General features: G+C 27.2%; 1 protein-coding gene across 2 annotated transcripts; it reads left to right on the top strand.

Annotated features, from left to right (window-relative positions):
* The first annotated feature begins 148 nt into the window (after positions 1–148).
* Positions 149–23,024, top strand: LOC100198098 (cytosolic iron-sulfur assembly component 2A). 2 transcript variants are annotated; one of them, XM_065815460.1, is made up of 7 exons: positions 149–291; positions 7,163–7,182; positions 7,288–7,432; positions 7,544–7,593; positions 10,867–10,909; positions 22,687–22,732; positions 22,884–23,024. In XM_065815460.1, exons 1-6 carry the CDS (start codon positions 240–242, stop codon positions 22,725–22,727), a joined length of 351 nt encoding a protein of 116 aa, XP_065671532.1. In that variant the 5' UTR covers positions 149–239; the 3' UTR covers positions 22,728–22,732; positions 22,884–23,024. The 2 variants fall into 2 exon arrangements, with proteins under 2 accessions (XP_065671532.1, XP_065671531.1); XM_065815459.1 differs by lacking the exon at positions 10,867–10,909.
* The last annotated feature ends 9 nt before the right edge of the window (positions 23,025–23,033 follow it).

A 23,033-nucleotide genomic window follows, 5' to 3' on the forward strand; every position in this document is an offset into this window, starting at 1 on the left:
ATGTTTTTTTGTTTGTTTGTTTGTTTTTTCATTTTGTCTTTACCTAAATTAATTATTTAGTTTTCAAATTGTAAGTCTGGAGCTGTATATATGCATATAGTGTTTGAATTTTTTTGAATATACACTTAAATTTATTTTGTATAAGATAATTTATTAATTATAAAATTTATATTTTAAATTTCAAAAGTAAATATAGTTAATGGTGAATGAATAACAGCATGAATGGGTGCAAATAAGAAATGAGCAAAATTGTCAATCTTGATTGTTTTGATTTGGTGTGGGAGGTATATGGTAAATTTTTATGGTTTTCTTGAAATCACAAACTGTATTATTGTTAAACAAATTTTTTTTTTTTTAATATTATTCACCTCTCCAAGGCCGAGAAGGCCACTACAGTCGAGGAGACTACTTTTGTGGTTACAACCCACTCTCAACTCTATAACTCTGGAACACAAACCTTGACGAACAAGGCTGCTGCATGGAGCAGCAAGTTGAGCGTGGTACTACCAGGGACGTGGTGGGAATCGAACTCGGAACTTCTCACTTATGAGGCAAGCGCTCTACCACTACACCACTTTTTTACATGTTTTTCTTTTTTGTATGTTTATTTACAAGCATGTATTATATGCTTGTAAATAAACAGTTATTAATAATAATCAAAGAGGTTTGTTATTAATAATAATCAAAGAGGAGTTAAAAGATTTAAATGGGTGTCATTTACAAATATTTAAAATTTACTTTTAAATGGATTTTATCTTATCTCACAATAATTTCTGACATTCAGCAACAACTTGCAAGACATATTTTTGAAATTTTTTTTTTTAATAAATCTTTTTTAAATTTAGATTTTTTTGTAAAAAATAAATCTTTAAGTAAGTAGAAATTGTTTTATTTTCTATCTTATTTTAAAAACATAAACAAATTAAATATAAAAAAAATTATTTTCTTTTAACTCAAGTTTAAGTCATTCTTGTTATTATTTAGGTGAAAAAAACAATCATTTTGAAGCTTATTTTGTTTTAAAATAAAGTTTGCCAATATTTTATGTTAGGTAGTAACATGATTCTTATAAACATGCACCATGTTTTTCCAAAGAGTTTTCAATATCTATTTTTTTAATTTTTAATATAATAAATAATATAATGCATAAATAAGAAGGCTTCTAAGGGTTTACAAAAAAATTACTTATAAAAAAAATTGTCATTAAAATGATACAAGTAAATTTAACTATGATAATAAATCTAAACAAATTTAAAAACATTTTTACTGATTATATTAATTTGAATCATTATTTGATCGGTTTAAGATTTCTTTTTTCCAACTAGTGTTCAAATTAGTTGAGTTAGTAATAGTTAATTTATCTTTCTTTGAAATTGTTAAAGTTAAAAAGAAAATAGTAAAAAAATTGTAATGTCAGAACTGGATAGTTTTTAACTTACTGAACTTGGTTAGCACAGATCCTAATAATGCCAACCTAGCTGACCCAAGAACGCCACTTATATGGGGTTATAGCGTACACATCAAAGTACTCTGTGATGCAAATTTTGAAATCTTTTAATTTTGTCCATGGAAAGTATTTTAACTTGAATGTTCAAATTATTTGAAATTTTGACTTTATAGTGCAACAATAAAAACATCTTTACAATGAGAACTACTATATATAATTAGATAAAAATGTGTAAATGTAGTATATGACCACACCAAACTCTGGTTGAAATTTCAGTTGGATTGGTTTACTATTTCAGGATTTATGGCAGTTTTAATTTATATTTTGTTAGTTTTTTGCTACTTAGACCTCAAAATTTTACTGATTACTGTAATATTTGATCACTGTTTTCAAAATAAAGGTTACATGAGTGTTCTACAATGTAATATCAACAATTTTTTATTATAATCGTTTTATTGCTACATGTACCATTTTCATTCTATAGACACAAATATTGATGTGGTATTTGAAGCGTGGTTTGAATTGGCTTATGCATAGCGTAAATATCTCAACATTTCCTAAAGTATAAACTGCTGCCAAAATGCAAAAAAAAATGTGCAAAATCTGGAAAAAGGTCTATCAGTTGGTGAGACAAATAAAAAAAATGTTTCTGTTAAAAAAAATTTTATTGGCCCTTGAAACCTTCTTAAATACATTGACTTTCAAAATGAAGTAAAAAAAAAACTATATAAATCCTACTTTTTACATTATAATACAATCAATTAGCATCTGTTTAAAATGTAAGACATGGTCTCTGATTGACTTGACCAATGTTTATACAATCTAAATTGTTTATACAAGTCTAGATGAGCAGTTTCAATAGTTTGCTCACTATAGGGCCATAAGGAGGATCCTTTGCGACTGATGAAATCTTTGATGTGGTAAAGACGGTGTGAATTTTGTGTGCTACGCTTGCACCAGTTATCATTAAGTAACACCTTTTGAAATTTTCAATTATATCAGCCAAGACCCGCTGAAAGATAAATCCAAGTCAAGCGTTTACAACTAAATTGAAACTTTTTTGAGTTTGTATCAGCAAGTTGTTAGAGCTTTTCCACATTTTTAAGAAGCTCCCTGTATTCATTTCCCTTTATCTGGCCCCCATGATACACATTCAGTTGAATGTAAAGGGTAGCTGGTCATTTAACAGCTTTTATCCGAGCAGTTTTAAATGTCTTGAAAAGATGATTGACAACTCCTATAAGGAGATGCAATACCATTGGTGGAATTATTTCCAAAATCTAAACATTGTCAGGCCCACTGATGGTTGGCTTCCGAATGCTTAACAACTTTGAATGAGCAACAACCCTGCCCGATTGCTGAAAAGGCTCAGGGCTAGGTTTGATTGAGCCCAACTTTTGCAAGTTTCCAGTTTGGCAAGACAAAAAATTTAGGTGCATACTTGAATGGGTTTGAAGACCACAAATTGTATTTACAACTTTCATATAGCAAGCTAAAATTAGTTTTACTCCATTTGCATTAAAAAGTGACCAGATTTGTTCAATGTTGGAGTGAGTTTCTGGCAAATTTTCTAATACTGCAACAAGAATTTGTCTCTTAACTCCAGTGTCTTTATCAATCCTTTGAGTGAGAGGTTGTTTTTGAGGCTGTGAGCTGGTATCAACCCTTAATGCAGTATCAACAATGCTTAGACAAAACATGAAAAAACTTTTACCACCATCAATTTTGAGTTTAACAAAATATCCACCAGAAATTTTGCAAGATTGAATAACATGATTCACAAGACTTGATAAATCATTGCAGTGAGCAACAACCTGAACTGTACCAGAGTCTCTTATTCTATCAGTAATTTTTATGTCATTGCAGGTAAAGAAATTTTGAAGCGCTAGATAGCAGCTGGGCACTACTTTGACCTGAAACCAAGACATGCATATTTTATCTTTGTATTAAACTTTGTTCAAAAAGTTTGTTTAAAACTTTTAAATAATTGTCTTTAAAGTGATTAGATACTTGTTAAAAGTATACTTCCTGAAATCTTGTCACTTTTTTTAAAGATTTTCTTTGAATATATATGTAAAAATTGTTAAAGTATAAATATTTACCTGGGGTAATTGTAAGAGGAGGCTCACCAGATGATTTACCAAGTCGAATAGTTCCTTCAGGGGATAATTCTTAATGGAAATAACTTGAGATGCAACTTATTTGGCTGCTCTGGCATCTTTTGCTGCTAAAGATTGAAAATTTTACCTGAATTTTGTTTGAGAGCATTGGTGGGGCAAACCTTTTCCTAAAAGGCAGAGGCATGTACTGCAATGTACAACATTTGGTTCTTTCGCAATGGTGCTTTGCAAGAGTATATTTTTCTTGCAGCTTTGATTGACCAATTTGGCAGATTAGGCAATAACACATCATGCCTCTTGTTTCAGGTCTCACTTGTATTTAATTGAAATTAAACACAGAAGGGTGTATAACTTCCTTCTGTGTTTAATTTCAATTCAATACAAGTTTTTTTTTATAGTAAACCTTTGCTTGATTTAGCTTTGTGGGAATTCACTAAATCCAACATTTACAAAATCAAGCTATCTCTTTTTCAAAATTTAATCTGAATTTATATTGGATAACAATCCATTAATATACCTCAAATATTTTTAATTACAAACAATTAAAATCAAGGAAATAATTACTTGAATTAAAAGTAAATAATTCTTAAATTATTCTTCCCTTTAAAATAATTATTAAAAATAATTACACCATACTTATTGACAATTTAATTTTTTTTTCAATAATTTTATTTATACTTTAACTTCTTTTATTGGTGTTGAGAGATAAAATCTAAAACCATTTAGGGATCATCTATTCAATAAACTATCACTTCCTGAAGTGCTAACAACTGAAGTGCTAACAACTGAAGTGCTAACAACTGAAGTGCTAACAACTGAAGTGCTAACAGCTGAAGTGCTAACAACTGAAGTGCTAACAACTGAAGTGCTAACAACTGAAGTGCTAACAACTGAAGTGCTAACAACTGAAGTGCTAACAACTGAAGTGCTAACAACTGAAGTGCTAACAACTGAAGTGCTAACAACTGAAGTGCTAACAACTGAAGTGCTAACAACTGAAGTGCTAACAACTGAAGTGCTAACAACTGAAGTGCTAACAACTGAAGTGCTAACAACTTGTTAAACTATCACCCCCTGAAGTGCTAACAACTTGTTAAACTATCACCCCCTGAAGTGCTAACAACTTGTTAAACTATCACCCCCTGAAGTGCTAACAACTTGTTAAACTATCACCCCCTGAAGTGCTAACAACTTGTTAACAAAAGAAAAATACTAATAAATAATTTTGAACAATTTTCTTAGTTTTTGATAATAGGAGAAAAACTGGCATACACAAATTTTGATTTTTATAAAGTTGTTTATTCAACAATAAGAGTGCTCAACACTTGTAAACAAAACAGTAATAAATTAGTAAAAAAACTTTTTTCTTCCATCATTAGGATTTATTTTTAATGATAACATCTTCAGTGGGTTGCTGATAACATTTTCAGTGAGATGTGTGAATTAAACCTTTAGTTTGAGCCTAATTCACTGAAGGTGTTATCAGATGAAAATATTTTTTTACAGTTTCTGTAAATCTATTCAATTCGGTTTCAAAGAAAGTCAAAGAGTTTATTGACTTTATATGCAATTTTGTGCTTTATGGTAGTTATGCTTAAAATACTTTTTATCTTGCCTAATTATTTAGTAATCTAGTTTTTTTATTTAAAATATATATTTTATATAAAAATCTATATTTTGCCTACCTAGAACTTTTATTGGCAATGATAAATCATGGAAGAATACAAGCCAGTGTATCAACACAATCAGTGTATTAAAACTGATAAAATACTGATAAATAATTAATATACTGATAAATAATTAATATACTGATAAATAAATAATATACTGATAAATAAATAATATACTGATAAATAAATAATATACTGACAAATACAAATAAGTGTATTAAAAGTCAAAGAAAAGAAATGAAAGAAAAGAAATGTAGAAATTGTCACAAAAACATTAGAAAACAGAAAAAATTTTACAAATTAATTTTATCAATTATTTACTAAAAAAAATTGTAAACTTATTGGAGCTCAAATAAAAAAAGTTTACAATTTCTATGAAGTTGTATGCAAATATTTTTTTTGCTTTTTAACCTTTTTTAAATTATGCATAAGATATGTGGCTGCTTCTTTTCTTAAAAAGGTTAGTAAAAGGTAAATGAAGCATTTTAAAGATTGTATTACAGGGTTCATGGCACTCAAGGAAAACCAGGGAAAAGTTTTTAAATTCTGAAAAATCAGGGAATACCTGGAAAATTCGGGGAACTTTTTTTGAAAATCTGTATAATCAGGGAAAATTCAGGGAATGTTTTTTAATTTTATATAAGATTATATGATAGATACAAATTATTATTTTTGAAAATATATTTTTTATATTTATTGGACTTTAATGGTTTTGTTTCCTTATTAAACTACTTTTTATTACTTAAAAAACTTCCTTTAACAGATTGATATCAATTAATTAAGAAGTATCTAATTCCTTAAAAAATTCTAATAAAAATATTAGGGGAACATGGATTCAGTTGAAAAAGTATTATATTCTTCAACATTAACAAGGAAAATTATATACTTTATACCACCCGAACTCAGGGAAAAAGTACTTGAAATCGGGTGAAAATCAGGAAAAATGGATTTATAACTGCCCTGTATTATATTACGTATTGTTATTAGAATATTTTTTGCTCTTTAAGGAAAATCATTTATAAAATACAGTTAAGATGAACGTTATTGGTTATCCTCTTTTTTTGGTTAGACATCCTTTTTTCTAAAATTTTATAAAAGCTTATTTTTTAAAAATTTTAAATTTGAAAAAGTTTTAACAGTTCTAATATATCTGATACTAGAGTGGTAATATATATCTTATATACATTGTTGCATAAATTTCAATTCAGCCAATAAATTATTTTTATGTTAAGCGACAATAGAATTTGTTTTGAACTACTTTAGCACTTTACTTTCCTGTCATAATTTTTAAAAATCTAGTTCTGCATAAAATTATGCTCTTTTGCCATGGTGGTTCTGGCAAAAACAAACCAATGAATAAATAAATGTAACATCACTGAGAATGTTATATTGAATTAGCGATAAATACAGGCTTCATTGCATACATTGACTGAGGGTTTGGGTTTTTTCTCTATTTCATGTTGGTTTTTTCTCTATTTCATGTTAAAAAATATATGTTGTACATATATTTTTTCACACACAAAAACATATACATATGTATTCCATGTTTAACTTATGTTACATTTTAAATAATTTTTAAAGTCTTCCTTTAGATTCTTAATTCTAATATATTATAAAAAAATTGTAGCTTAATCAAGAGTTTAAATAGGAAAATTTTTGATAAAGTTGTTTTAAGTGTAACATAAGATACACAAAGAACATGCCATACTTAGATTTTTGATTATGTCATATTTAAGCTTTGGATTATATCATACTTAGGTTTTTTAAACCTGTAACTGTTGCTGTTTTAAACCTGTAACTGTTAATGTTTTAAACCTCTAATGTTGTTGTTTTAAACCTGCAACTGTTGCTGTTTTAAACCTTTTTGCTGTTGAATATATACATTTATATACATCTAGTTGATATCTAATTTTTTTTTTATTTAGATATTATTCGAACAATTAAAGTAAATATTATTTTTTTAAATTTTTTTTTATTGTTTTTTTACTAAAAACTAGTTTACTTTAAAGGCTCTAAAAGAAATTATGTATTAAATGCCATTTTGTTTTAGGATCCTGAAAGGGTTGAGACATTAGAAGAATTGCACATTGTTAGTAAAGACCTTGTTCAAGTTAACCATTTTTTTGATCAAAGCATTAGTATAAAGGTGCAATTTGTGCCTACTGTACCTCATTGTTCTTTGGCTTCTTTAATAGGTTTTCAATTTGATCCTTGATATTTTATTGTGTTTTTATTTACAATTCAGTTAGAAGTTGTTTGTTGTTATCTATAAAACTCTAGCTTATTCTGTTTTACATTTTTATTAGGGTTATGCATTTATGTGAAATTGCAAGAAAATCTTCTTTGTAATTTTAAGGTAAGAAAATCTTCTTTGTAATTTTAAGGTAAGAAAATAAATTTTTATGACTAATATAAATAACTGTTTACTACATAAAGTTATTTTAAAAAAATTTGTTTATATAATTGATAAATACATTTAAATAAATTTACAACATCTATAATTTAAAAGTTTTGTATGATTTTCAAATGAATGAGTTTATATTAAAATGTTTTTTAATCAACTTTGAAGTAGAAAAAAAATTGTCAGATTTGATATAAAAAGTAAAAAAATAAAAAGTGGCAAATAACATAAAAGTAAAATTGTAATAATATTAAAAATTACACAAATATTAAACATATAGTATACCAAAATAATAAAAGTATATAATTTAACCCAATTGCTGGGACCTCTGCATCTCCTTAGTAAAATAGATGCAAAAAATTATTATTGACTTATTGACTTAGCTGAGGAATAAATTATGTTATCTATAAAAAAATTTACAAATAAAAATATTCTAGATGATTTAACAGCTGATGGCCAAAAATTACAAATTATTCTGTTGAGTTTCAGTATTTTGATTTGTTGTTTTCTAGAACTTAACTATTATCTTGTATATAAATGAAAATGAAAATTACAAACATCTTTAAAAAATGACTGAAATTTGACATTCTCAAATCTGTTTAAACTATAGTTTACTAATTTATAGTAGATAAAGTAGATAGTTTACTAATATATAAAGTAGATAGTCATAACTTTGTTTTGTTTTTTCAGGTCTACAAAAGTTAAAATTTGCAGCAAGTTTATATATTTATATCAATTTGCTTCTCTGTGTAGCCCCCTTGTTTGTAAAGTTTCGTGTTTCGGAGTTATATAGTTTAGAGTGGGTGAGTTAAGAGAGAGTGAATTAACAAATTAAAAAAAATAAAAAAATATGTCACTCAGCAACATCAATAAAGTATGGAACTCTACTGAAATTTCCGATTTCCAGAATTAATTGGAACATTCCGGACCCATTCTGGAAATTGATTTTATTATTGAACTCTTTACATTTCTGCAATTAATCACAATTAATCGCAGAAATGCAAAATGTTCAATAATGAAATCAATTTCCAGAATATATTGTTTAAATTTATTTTTTCAAAGTTCTGCTGTATGAACAAAAGTACAATAATATTTGGTTTATCAAAACTTTAAACAATTTTATTCATTCTTCCAGTTTTACATATCTGCACCAAGTATATCTTACTCGTCTGCACCAAGCCAGTTGTTAAAACAAACAAGGTCATTCACAGTTTCAGATAATAAAGAAACTATCTTCTTTTGCACAATATGACCAGCAAGAGAAAACAACCTTTAAAAAGGTATGGATGTTGCAGGTGTTGCTAGTAGTACTTCTGTGCAATTGAGGCCAGTCTGCTATGTGAACCTGCATGTTTGGACCACCACTGTAATGGACAGGCCTCTGTACTAATAGTGGGCTCTGCTCTGTATCGATGCACACTGTTCTCAATTGAGTGTTCTTCGTGTTCAGAATCAGACTCTAATTAAGCAACCAATAAAGCAAACATTCTCTTTAATAGTTTTGATCTTGTTACTTCCACAGGTTCATCTGCAATAACCCTCTATTTCTTGAGTAAGTTAGTGACTGAGTCCCCCACCTGGGACTCAGTCACTAACTTATTTCATGCTTTCACACACATACAGACACATTAGTTCTATCTCACATGCATTCAGAGCAGTTGGTGACAATTATATGACATAAAATAAACCTGCAGGGCTCCAGTAGCTTTTCCAACCTCTGCAATTTTTCCATTTGAGGTGATGTTGGCATAGCAATCTACTTGTTGTGTGTGGTGAGGGCATCCATCAGTGACAGTGTTTAATTCTGCAAACTCTTTTTATCATGTCCAGGGTCAAATTCTCTCTGGTTGGAATGTCTTGTATAAACAACTCTTTCTTTTGTCCAAATTCACTTCTTTTTGTTCTAATTCTGCAGCACTTGCTGGACTGTGTTTAAAGTGGCCACCCATCTTTTTACATTTAGTTTGACAATGGCCAGGACATTGTCAAATGCGCTGTTGTGCAGAGATACTGTGACAGAACTCTGTAGACTGTGTGCAACACAGGGGATGCGTTCAAAAGCAGATAAATCAAAGCAGGGACCATATGTCTTGCACTATCTATGCTAAGTGTGCTGACTTTTTTGAAATATCCGACTGCTGTGTAACATGAATAAAATGTTCTGCGCACATTTCAGCAAAATGTCTTTCTTGTATCTTCATTACTGTCAGAGCATGTGAATGCAGTTTTCGTTGTTCATCAATGTTTCATTAATTCATCAATGCACTGTAACTCCAAGGTAATCAAGGTTACCTAGCAATGTCAGTATAGGGTTCAGATTGTTGTAATTGTAAAAATTAAATACAATAACACATTACAATACAATAATATTAATTAATTTAAAACACTATTTATTGTATTGCTGTGATGAAAAACAGTTACATTAACTATTGTATTTTTTCTGTTCTAACAATACATTGAAATCCTAAAACTTTTGTATTGTATTGCTGTGATGAAAAGCAGTTACAATAACTCTTGTATTGTTTTTTATGAAAAATAATTTTTGTGGTGTACTGTATTGCTATTTTAAAGTCCAAAAGCTATTGTATATTAAAATATTCCTTTTCCACGCATTTATTATTATTTGGGCACTAGAAAATTCAGAAGCGCTCATAACGCCTGTTTTTAGCAGTCATTCATATATATAAATTTTATTTTTTTTGAGAAGTAAGTGAAACTAAGAAAGCCAAAGAAGTATATATATTCTCTATACTTAATTAATATTAAATTCAGTGGCACTTGTGGCACTCCATTTATATATTTATAAATTTTATTTATTTTGAGTTCCATAATATAACTATTTAAAGAATAATTTATTTAGAATTAACATTAATTATTAATAATTATAAAAAAATTATTCTTTAAAGTTAGATCTAAATAAATTATTTTTTAAGCAATAATTACCATACAAATTTATAATTTATTATATGTTTGTAATTAAATAATTATATACTGTGAAGTGTGAATGTGAAGTGAAACTTTTTTTTTTTTTATTAAGTCTAAACTGATATTAAAATGTTTCACCAGATGATGACGTCTAAACTATTTGATTAACCACATCAAGCATGTGAAAATAATTTATTTTTATTATTGTTATTGACCGCTAATGAGTAATAAATAACTTGGGTAATTTTATAATAGATTTTATGATCTACTTTTATTTTGCCTTTTTTTTTTTTACATTTATAGATTACTCATCATCAGGTTCGAAACGTTAACTTATATAAGAAAGGTAATTTTTGAAAAAAAGTAAATATATATTCAGAAAATATAAATAGAATCAATAATTATATAATAGTTGTACCCTATTTTATGGTCACAAGGTAATTTAAAGATGAATTGCAATACAAGATTTATTGTTATTGTAGTGGGTCATTACAACACCTTTTTTTTTCAGATACTGTTATTGTATTAAGAAAATGAATTGCAGTACAATGTTTATTGTTATTTTATAAGGGTATTACGATAATTGTAAAACACAGGTATTGTTATTGTTTCTAAAAAATTAATACAATAACAATAATTATTGTTTCTGTTATTGTTTTCATGTTTTCAATGGTACATCATTGCCCTTATAATCCTCTCAATTCTATTATTTCATACAATTCATGTATGAAATAATCGAAGATTTGATGTTATTTTCAACCATTTCATAGAATTCACATATGAAATAGTTTAAGGTTGGTTGTAGGAGCAGGTCCAACTATGTTTACAATGCATTTTTGCACCTTGTCTAAAAAAGAAATGGCATCATTCAAAGATCCGCTCCAGATATGGCAACAGTATTCCACATAAAGGCAGAGATTTATAGAAATAAAGAACAGAATAAGTAGTAAGAAAGTGGCAAGCGCATTAAAGAGATGCAACCTTGGCAGATGCTAATTTTGCAACGGATTTGATATATAGTTTCCAAAAAATAATGGAAGAGTTAATCCTACAAGATAAAGTGTAGTTGAGTACATTTCCATTCATAAATATAGAAAGATCTGGATTATTGCAATAACAATTAGCTGAAAAAATTGAGTTTTATCTGAGTTAAAGTTCACCAGCCACTGAGATTCCCTTGCTGTAGCAGAAGTAAGATCCTTTTCAAACTCAAATGCCCCTCTAAGCAATCAGGCAGTGTTGGCTTCTTATTAAGACAAGAATAAGTATCATCAGCAAACAATACCACCTTAGATGTGAGCATTTCTGAGAGATTAGTAACGTGAATAAAAAAAAGTGTAGGGCTACGGATAGAACCTTGAGGAACCCTAGAAGTTACAGGAAGTGAAGAAGAGTGTTGTCAATTGACGACAGCTTTTATGCTGCGTTTGATAAGAAAGGATTTAATAATCCTAAATTTACCTGATACACTATAAAAGGAAAGCTTATGGAAAAGAGTAGCATGCCAAACTTTAAGGCTTTAAAAATGCCTTTAAACCTCTCCACATATATATATAATCTACAATAAAACCTATCAGTTATTACCGTTAACATATCAGCAGTAGAATGAGATTATTTAAATCCATATTGATGATCAGTTATTAGATTCAAGATCAGAGATTAAGTGTTGTTAGTTAAAAACTCAAAAACCTAGCTCATGATAGTAAGTAGACTAATGGGATGGCAATTAGAAACTCAAATCGCTCTCCAGAATTTTTGAAAATTTGTTATCCAGATGCCGCTTTCCAGCAGGCTGGAAAACAAGAATCTGATAAGCACTTGTTAAATAGTTTTGAAAGTATGAACGACAGCTCAGGAGAACACCTCTGCAAGACTATATCAGGTATGTTGTCCAAACCACAAGCTGTAGAAGAGTCTAACCAGGAAATCACTTTAGATACAGAAGCTGGATTGATATAAACATCAAGCAATGGATCAACTTGTTTATCAACTATATCAGGTAGGATGTAGTTAGTAGAATCAAAAGATGAGATGAGATAAAAAATTCTTAGAAACCAATTCAGCTTTGTCTTTAAGTGAGGTAATAAAATCTGAACCATGCAAGAGATTTGGAATAACAGATTTGTCCATAATATAGACACTGTTAAAGATTATCCAGAAGTCTTGAGAGCCTAATTTTTGAGATATAATACAAGATTTTGTGACCTGAGAATAGCGGGCTTTAGCTTTAGACTGAATCGTTTTATTCAGCTTTGGAGTGTTTACAAATAGCTTTAGTTCAATCAGCTCCTTGTTAAAGAGTTTTAAAATAAAATTGTCTATTTAAGATTTTGTACCTTTTTCCATTTTAATAATTTTACTTTTCACTTAAAAAACCAACTCTTTATCAAATTTATTTATTTATTCCTTGTTGTCAAAACATAAACAAAATAAATTCACACAAAAGTTTCAATTATTTTATAATTTGATTATTATTATAAATTATAATTCAATTATTAGATTTTATTTTAAAACAATATAAAATAAAAAACAAAACTATAAACAAATATAATCAAAATACAAAATAGTTTTTTTAATATGTTAATACTGATATAATTTAATATAATAATAATAATTAATAATAATAATAATAACAATAATAAACAATATTAAACAATAATAAGAAACAAAAACTAAAAGAAAAAAAAAAAGTAGAGCTTGTGAAGCTTAAAAAAAAAAACTGAAAAAAACAACTGAAAAAAACAGCTGAAACTCATGACAAACTCATTGTAAAGGCTAAAAAGTTGAAAATATAATGCTTAGCATTATGCATTGTATTCTAATGTAATGTTTCTCATTTTACCATTGAATGTCAGAGGATGGTTTTATATAAAACTAATCCCAATTTTTGTGAATTTTTGTCAGATACGATTGTATCTAATCAATATAAGAAATAATTTTGTATTTTAGATTGTGAAACTATATATTTATGTAAATAAGTGAAGTTTTGAGTAAGAAAATGTTTTAATACATTTTATTACATTGTTTGTTACTTAGGGTTTTTTTTTTCTTTTTTATCTTCTAAAAAATTATTAGGTTATACAAGAGAGAAACTTCATAACACTTTATATTTTTTTTAAATAAGTTCTATTTAAGTTCCGGTTTTTAATTGGTTGCTTTAATATATTATGACATTTATACTTCAAATGCTTTAAGATACTATCCTCTTTCTTACTGGTTGGAATAACTCAATTATTTTGTAATATCAGAAAGAAATATTAAACAATAATAAGAAGCAAAAACTAAAAGAAAAAAAAAAAGTAGAGCTTGTGAAGCTTAAAAAAAAACAGCTGAAACTCATGACAAACTCATTGTAAAGGCTAAAAAGTTGAAAATATAATGCTTAGCATTATGCATTGTATTCTAATGTAATGTTTCTCATTTTACCATTGAATGTCAGGATGGTTTTATATAAAACTAATCCCAATTTTTGTGAATTTTTGTCAGATACGATTGTATCATGTGTTCCAATATAATTTTGAGATTAATAAAAAATTGTGTAAATCTTTTACACTCATGTTTGCAAGACTTAATAGCACTTGATACATCACTGTCTTCACAGTTTGATTGAGTGTTTTAATTATTGTGAGCTGTTCTTGTATTTTGAATGAAGAAAAGTTTTTTTTACAGTTGTTGATACAAGAAAAATAAATATTTGTGGGATTGATACTAAATTATGTAAGCCCTTAATAATTTTACTCTGAAACTACATGACATTTTAGTTAATTTTATTTACATTTTATGGATGTCAATTCAAACTTTCTTAAAGATCTACTGTACTAAACACATGTTGGAGACAGCTTAAATGCATCATCTAAAGCATGTTCTGCTGTGACTATAATTAATAGCTGACTAGGGCAAGGATAAAAAAACAATACCCTACTAGTAAAATTAAATGATCAATTTATATAATTATAAACAATGTATTATATTATGCTAATTTTTTTCTTTTTCAATTCATCAAGTTTTATACTTTACAACACATTTTTTACACATTATTATTCATTTACACATTTTATTCTTTACAACACTTTTTTACACATTTTTTGTATAGTTAAACTTTACAAGAAAGCATTGATGAACTTAAAATAATAACAGTATACAGCTCTTTAAGTTAAAGTATAAAACCATAAAAACACTTTTGCAGCACTATGCCTTAACTTGCCGGTAACATACTTTGAAATTTTTTTGTAAAGTTATACATTATAATTCCATTATATCTGGTCATTATATCCAAATTCCCCCAACCCCCTTTTTTTTTTAAAGCAAAATTGAAAATTGAATAAATAGCAAAGAACAACACTAAAGTAAAGAAAATTTTAAAAAAGCAAAAAAATAAATAAAAAGTATTTTTTGTTTTTTTAGTTTTAGTTTTTTTGAAGTATTTTCAATTTTCTTTGACTTGCTCATAAAAAACTGTATTTGTACCTTATATTACAATTTTTAGTTTTTTAACAGTTAGACCAATAAGAAACAAATAGTTTAAATGTGTCATCCTTCATGTAATAGTGATTAAAAGAATATTTTAGTACAGTAATATCTATTAAAAGGAAATTTTCGGGGTCCAAATGTATTAAATAAAATAATACCAATATCAATATTAAAAGCTAATTTTTTATTTGAACAGATTTAATTTGCCCAATCAAAAAACTAAATAATTCAGCATAGATAGCAAGATCTACCTGTTAAACAATTTTCTGAGGATACTGAAACATGTATACATAAAATTTGTTATGGCTTGGTAGATTTATGTTGACATTTATTTATTATTTTTTATATGTATTTTTTATTTACTTAAGACTTCACAAAATTATGATTTTTTTTTTGTCTGTTTACATCAGATCACCTGAAAAAGAGTATAGTATACTTCCTCAAGGTCCTAGATGAGTCTATTTTCTGAGTGTTCAACTGCTCATTCAAAAGTTACATATCATACATGTCTCTTTTAAAATTAAATGTAGGCATTGACAATTTTAATGTGAAATTTGGCTATCAATGTGTAATATACCAATTTTCTGAAGACTGTTGTAAAATTTTTAATAACTTGTCTAGAATCTTTTGCCAATCTTTAAATGTCACTTGTTCACATGTTACACAAAATGATAAAGAAAGAAGTGAATATGAACTCCTTGATCAAACATTCTATTGCCAGAAATATGATCAGTTTTCTAAAAATTTGGATAATGGTGGATTAAAAGTTCCAACAGATAATACTTGCCAATGGACATTTTTTATAATATCTTACTAATTATTTAATATGGAAGAACATAATTGTTTAATACTGAGCAACATTTAAAAAAAATTTGTGTACCTCTGTTAATCTAAGATCTGGCAAAGAACCCCATTGAAAGTATCACAAATCTTTTAGAGATAAAGTCATAATGTTATTAATGTTTATAAAAGTTTTTTTTGGTTGCTGTTTTCAGAGTAGTATTTTTTTTTTAACATTTCAAGTATTTATTTGGTATAAAATTTTTATTTGGTATAAAAATTGATTCAAATTTTTCCTTTTTATCCCACTGTAAAGACTTAGCAATGAAACTAAGTAGATCTAATGGTATGTTGGCCAAAGTTCGCCATTATGTTAATCTTGAACATATACCATGCTTTTGAACATATACCATGCTATTTTTGGCTCACATCTTAGATATGCATGCCAAGTATGGGGGCAGTCCCATCAACAAGCTCTTATTAGGTTATCCCACCTCCAAAACAAGGCTTTAAAAATTATTTATTTTCAGAATATTAAATTTAATCCTAATGTGCTCAAACTTCTAAAGTATTAAAACTATATGATTATATTTAATTTTCAAACTGTCGATTTGTCTGGAACCACCAACACAATAACCTATCTTTAACTTTCATAAATTTCTTTTCCAAAAGTGCCAACACTCATTATCACCTTCGTTCCAATAGTAATTTAAACCTAACTGTCTTTAAACACCGCTCTCATAAATACGGGCATAAATCTATAAAATATCAAAGAATTAAAACTTGGAACAACCTTTCTTATGAACTAAAAGCTCTCAATTCATTCTCATCCTTTAAAACCAGTTTATTCTACTTTTTATTATAAAAATATAGGTAATGTTTATAATTTGTATAATCAATTTTTGTTGTCTTTAGTATTTTTATTATTTTTTTTAATTTCTATTATATATTTTGTTGTCATTACTATTGCTTATCGTTATTTTTATAAATATTTACATTACTATTATTAACTACTTTTAACTATTATTACTAATATTATTATTGTTTATATTATTATTATAATTATTAGTATTATTAACACCATTATTTTTATGATATAAAGTTTATTATTTTTATTATATATTGTGAAAATTAGCATTATATTTATTTTAATTAGATATTATTAACATTAGTAGGTGTTTACTTTATATTAGTAAATTTACTATTTGTAAACATCCTTGAATGTAAAATCTTAATTCAGAAATAATTTATTGATTGATTGATTTATTGATTGATTGATTAAATAAAATTCATCTAACATTCTTTTTTTGGTTTTAGTACCATTTTCTAATCAATATAAGAAATAATTTTGTATTTTAGATTGTGAAACTATATATTTATGTAAATAAGTGAAGTTTTGAGTAAGAAAATGTTTTAATACATTTTATTACATTGTTTGTTACTTAGGGTTTTTTTTTTCTTTTTTATCTTCTAAAAAATTATTAGGTTATACAAGAGAGAAACTTCATAACACTTTATATTTTTTTTAAATAAGTTCTATTTAAGTTCCGGTTTTTAATTGGTTGCTTTAATATATTATGACATTTATACTTCAAATGCTTTAAGATATTATCCTCTTTCTTACTGGTTGGAATAACTCAATTATTTTGTAATATCAGACAGAAAAAATGTTAATGGGTAAAAAAATTTAAAAAACACAGCCTGACAGCCAAACAGATTGCAGCATGCATAACAAAAACCACTGAAATTTGGCACATATGTTTAGAAAAAAGTTAGGAGGAAGTTTATTTTTTTTTTATAAAACTTTTATTTGTTTAGGATTTTCAGCAACTTGAAATTTGTTTGACTTTAAATAAAAAATGAGGGAGGGAGAGGGAAAAAGCGATAAAAATGTTTGCCTTTACTATTACCATTATACAAAATTATATTTCTGTAGCTCTCAAATCAAAGCAATATAATTTTTTTTAAGATCTAAAAAATGCATTCAATAATGACAATTAAAAAGATCATTATCTCATTAATAAAATTAGTAATAAAATGAAAATTGTACAATACAATTATTTTATAACGTTATATATAAAGTTAGAATCTACTAGATATTATATAATTATTTTATTCATAATTAATATCTATTGACAATTTTTCACACATACATTTTGTAGATAGTCGATAATTGATAATAATTAGTAGATAATTAGACATTCAGAAAATCTTTGAACTAATAGTTCTAGCAACATGTTCCTTATAAATGATTATTTTTATTGAGGTCTTATTGTTTATGTTCAAGTGTATTTTGTTTATTAGGGACATTGTATTCTCCTTTTATTTAAGTGTTTAGATTGCGGTTCCTAATTATAGTTTTATATGGACAAAAAAATCAGTTTTTTGCTTTGCATATAATTATGGATGTTGTTATAAACAATCATATTCCCAAGTAAGAAATCTGATTGAAGATTATGACAGGAATGATCACTTGTAAAACAAACAAATATGAAAAAAGAACATATTACTAGTATCTGTACTCACCATCATGAAATGTTAATTACTCACCATCATGAAATGTTAGTTACTCACCGTCATGAAAATGTTAGTTACTCACCATCATGAAATGTTAGTTACTCACCATCATGAAATGTTAATTACTCACCATCATGAAATGTTAGTTACTCACCATCATGAAATGTTAGTTACTCACCATCATGAAAATGTTAGTTACTCACCATCATGAAAATGTTAGTTACTCACCATCATGAAAATGTTAGTTACTCACCATCATGAAATGTTAGTTACTCACCGTCATGAAATGTTACAAGATATGAGAGTAATGAAATTTCTGAAACACCAAAAACTGTTTAGAGGTTAAAAAAAATATATTTATTTTCTCATGGTTAATAACACTCTTTAATATAAAGTTTGTAAGTTTTTCATTAATTAGATTTATTGTATATTGTATCAAAATCAGTAATATAATTATTGTAAGTTGTAATATTTAAGTAATATAATTACATTTTCTTCTTAGTAACTCTATGTGTGATTACAATGCGTACTCTATTAGAAGCAGAAACTGCATGTTTGAATCTTATACCCTGAAAAAGTTGTATAATAAAAGTAGAGTGATAAATCATTTATCAAAAAGCTTGAATAAAAATGAAAATGATAAAGATTTTGATATTGTTAATGAAACATTAACTCAAAATAAATAAGAGGGTATAGGTTTATAATTTACAGTTGCTGGAGTATATCATAATTAGGTAAAAGAATTGCATAAGTGTAGTAAAATAAGAGAGTGTAAACGAAAATTGAGGGTATTAACAACCTCCATTAAAAAAGGTAGCCACTTCCCTTAACATATCTGAAGAAAGTTTTGAAGAACAGTCTAGTTTTGGTAACAAGTATATAGAAAGCAAACTCATTTGATAACATGGTAGTATTTTTAATTCACAAATTTGCCTACAGCAACGTCTAAAAAAATACAGCTTACTATTCTTGCATTAACTGACTGGTCAATAAAAAAAGTTTCTGAAGTATTACATGTAACAAACTATGTAGCTCAAATTGCACATAAGTTAACATTAGAAAAAGGTATTTTAGACATGCCTAATCCTAAATTAGGAAAAACTCTTTCTGACATAACAGCTCAGCTGGTCTTTTTATGAAGATGATGACCAAAGCCGTATAATGCATGTTAAAAAATACATATATTAACATAAGAAAAATGTTCATATGCAAAAACGTTTACTCCTATGTAATTTAAAGAAACTGTTTGTTGCCTTCAAAACCAAGAATCCAGAAATAGAAATAGTGTTTACAAGATGTAAACAAGAAACCTTTTATTGTGATTGGTGACGCATTCAAACGGTTAGCAACTCTACCAAGTCTGCAAAGAGATATGGGAATCATATTTTATCTATACAAGCAATGTACAAATATTGCAATGAAAACATTGAAGGTGTACATTTTGTTTATAGATCATCAGAAGATTTAACTTTGTTTAGAAAAACTCTTAAAGAACAAATAGATACTGAAACAGGAAGTTACCATCAGTTTGTACCACTTGATCATCAAAAGGTAAACAAATATTTATTGAATATACCTTTTTATTATCTTTTAAAAACAATTGATAAACTCAAATATACTTTTTATTTGTGTGGACATTGTCAAACAATCTACAAACATTGTCAAACAAATATTTTTTTTTTTTTTTGGGGGGGGGGGGGGGTGGGGGGGGGGTTGTGGGGGAATTTTAATATCTTCAATAAAATTTGTTTAACAAATTAAGTAAAACTGAAAATATGCAAATGGTCATATTTTGTTTAGATACAAAGCTATGCAGTGTTGATAAAGAATTTGCCTAGATTCACATCTTTGGAAACATCCAGGTAGTAAATGTAAATTCAGTATCAGGAGAATATGAGCAAAAACCGTCAAATTTATGCGTCCAAATGGCCCTGCATGTTTGTTTAAATGATTACCAGTTGATAGCTAATGCTGGATTTCAGATGCCACATCATATAAGGAAATAGGAATATAATTTTATATTTTGCAAATTCAAAGAAATGCATAAACATTTTTATGTTTAAAATAGTTTCTAGTTTGTTGAGTCTAGTATATCTTTCGCATAATTTAAGTAAATAAATTACTTAATGTATTTTTTTTTAATTTATTTATAAATAATGTGAATATAAAAGATATATAAAATCACTAAAATTGATTTTCATTTTTTTATTTTAAACACCTTCGTTTCCAACAAGGAGCAAGCAACCACTAGTTAGAGTTGTAAGTTACTGGAAGAGAAAAGATGAAGATTGTAGAGCAAGATAAAGATTGGCAGACAACTTAAAAGATTGCAAATTATATGAATCAGGAAAGCAAGATTAAGTAAGCGAATTCCAAAGAACTGATGAAAATGTTCAAGGAAAAAAAAAAGACGAATACAAGTTTTTGGAGCACTTAGGAACAGTCACAGAAAAAGGATGAGAGTTGAATAACGAGTAACAAGAGAATGAATTTTAGTAGATGGCACAAGAAACGCTAGCTCTTTAGAGCAGTGCCCATAATTCCAGAAATTCGTATTTCTTTGACAATTCAACCATTATCTCGAAAGCTTCGTTTTGAGTCTTTGTTAATTGATTACTCAATTCGCATAACTCGTTTTTACAAGTGGGTTCATCGTCTCCAAGTTGCTGGATAATTTGATGTTAAGTTCGCGTAAACAAAAACTTTAGAATTATTTTCTTCATGTTCAATACAAATACTTTATTTTGAATCTTCCATTTGGTTATTTGATTTTTGATTTTTTCTTTTTACCATTCTTCCGCGTTGAAGAAACTATCCTCTGTTACCAATTATGATCCGATGTCGATCACAAATAATACCAAATATGTATTATAACTTATATTTTTAAAATCTTAACCGTTATTACATTAACTATATCAATTATAATTTCTATATTTTTATATCTTCTTTTTTTTTTTTAATATCTTCGCTTCCTACAAGGCTGCTAGCAGCCACTAATTAAAGTTGGAAGTTACTGAAAGAGAAAAGATGAAGATTGTAGAGCAAGATAACGATTAACGGACGACTTAAAGGATTGCAAATTATATGAATCAGGAAAAAAAGATGAAGAAAGCCAATTCCAAATAGCTGATGTTCGAGGAAAAAAACTAGACGAATAAGCGTTTTTGGAGCACTTAGGAACAGTCACAGAAAAAGGATGAGACTTAATTGAATGACGAGTAACACGAGAATGAATTTTAGTTTATGGCACAACAGACGCTAGCTCTTTAGAGCAGTGCCCATTATAGTATTTGTAGAGAAAGAGAAAGAGAAGCAACTTTACAACGATGTGATAATGGTTGAAGGTTGGCTACAAGAGCAGGTCTAACTATGTTTACAATGCGTTTTTGCACCTTGTCTAAAAGCATTTAAGGGCATCATTAGAAGATCCACCCCAGATATGGCAACAGTAATCCATACAAGGCCGGATTTGAGATTTATAGAGATAGAAAATAGAATCCAGAGTAAGTAAGCGTCGAGCTCGATAAAGAGATGCAACCTTAGCAGATGCTAATTTTGCAACGGATTCGATATCAAAAGAATCATGATCAAAAGAAAAAATCTCAATGAAATAGAAGAGCTACAACTAAAAGCAAATTTTTTCACTTTTTAAATTTTGAGAACATTATGATTATTTGAGTGAAAAAATGTTTTTTATGAAATTTATGGACTCTTTATAAGTTCTAGTTCTTTTGATCAATAATCATATCCAAATTAAGGACGCTTTTTAATTTCATTTGAAAACAATTTGAAGCCGATTTGAAATTGATTTCATTTGAAAACAGTTTGAAACCGACTGAGCAAAATCCAAAGATGTTCAAAAAGAGACTTTATAAAAGTCTTTAATTCTGTATAAACATAAAAAAAAAAATCTTCAAGAAGTTTTAAAAAAACACAACTGAAGTAGTTGTACAAAAATAAATTTTCATTTATTTTATTTAATTTAAAATTTAAGTTATAGATACTCAAAGATTAAATTTTTAGAAAAAATTCCGATTTAGGCTTTACTAATTCACCTTAACTGCGTTAAGCAGTCAGATTTTTTCGAGACCAGATTTTCTCTCAGAACTTTTTTCTAGTTGTCATTGCACTTTTTTATTGTCATTATTAAATGCACTTTGTGCATTTTAAAATAAACTGTATTGCCTTGTTTTAAAAGCTACAAAACCATAATTTTTGGATGTATATATATATATATATATATATATATATATATATATATATATATATATATATATATATATATATATATATATATATATATATATATATATATATATATATATATATATATATATATATGTTGTTGTTTTGTAGCTCGATATCAATATAAAAGAAAATACACATTACAAAGCTGACGCAAGTATATTTTTAAATAACTTTTATTACTGTTATTATAAATGTTTTTGATTTAAACATATTTACAAGTCTCAGAGTTAATAGTAATATTACTAATTTTTTACTAAAGTAATTAACTAAACTGATTTGATGTGCCAAAGATTCTTTTATTTCAGTTAACAAGCAAATGAACGATAAAGAAAGAGTTGCTGCTGCGTTAGAAAATCCTGATGTAATGAAGATTGTCAAACAATGCATCTAATAACAAATTTTTTTTTTTAATAATATTAATAGAATAAAATTCACATCGATCCAAAGCTTCTTTT

The sequence above is a fragment of the Hydra vulgaris genome, chromosome 13 (genome assembly GCF_038396675.1).
Source record: "Hydra vulgaris chromosome 13, alternate assembly HydraT2T_AEP".
Lineage (NCBI taxonomy): Eukaryota > Metazoa > Cnidaria > Hydrozoa > Anthoathecata > Hydridae > Hydra > Hydra vulgaris.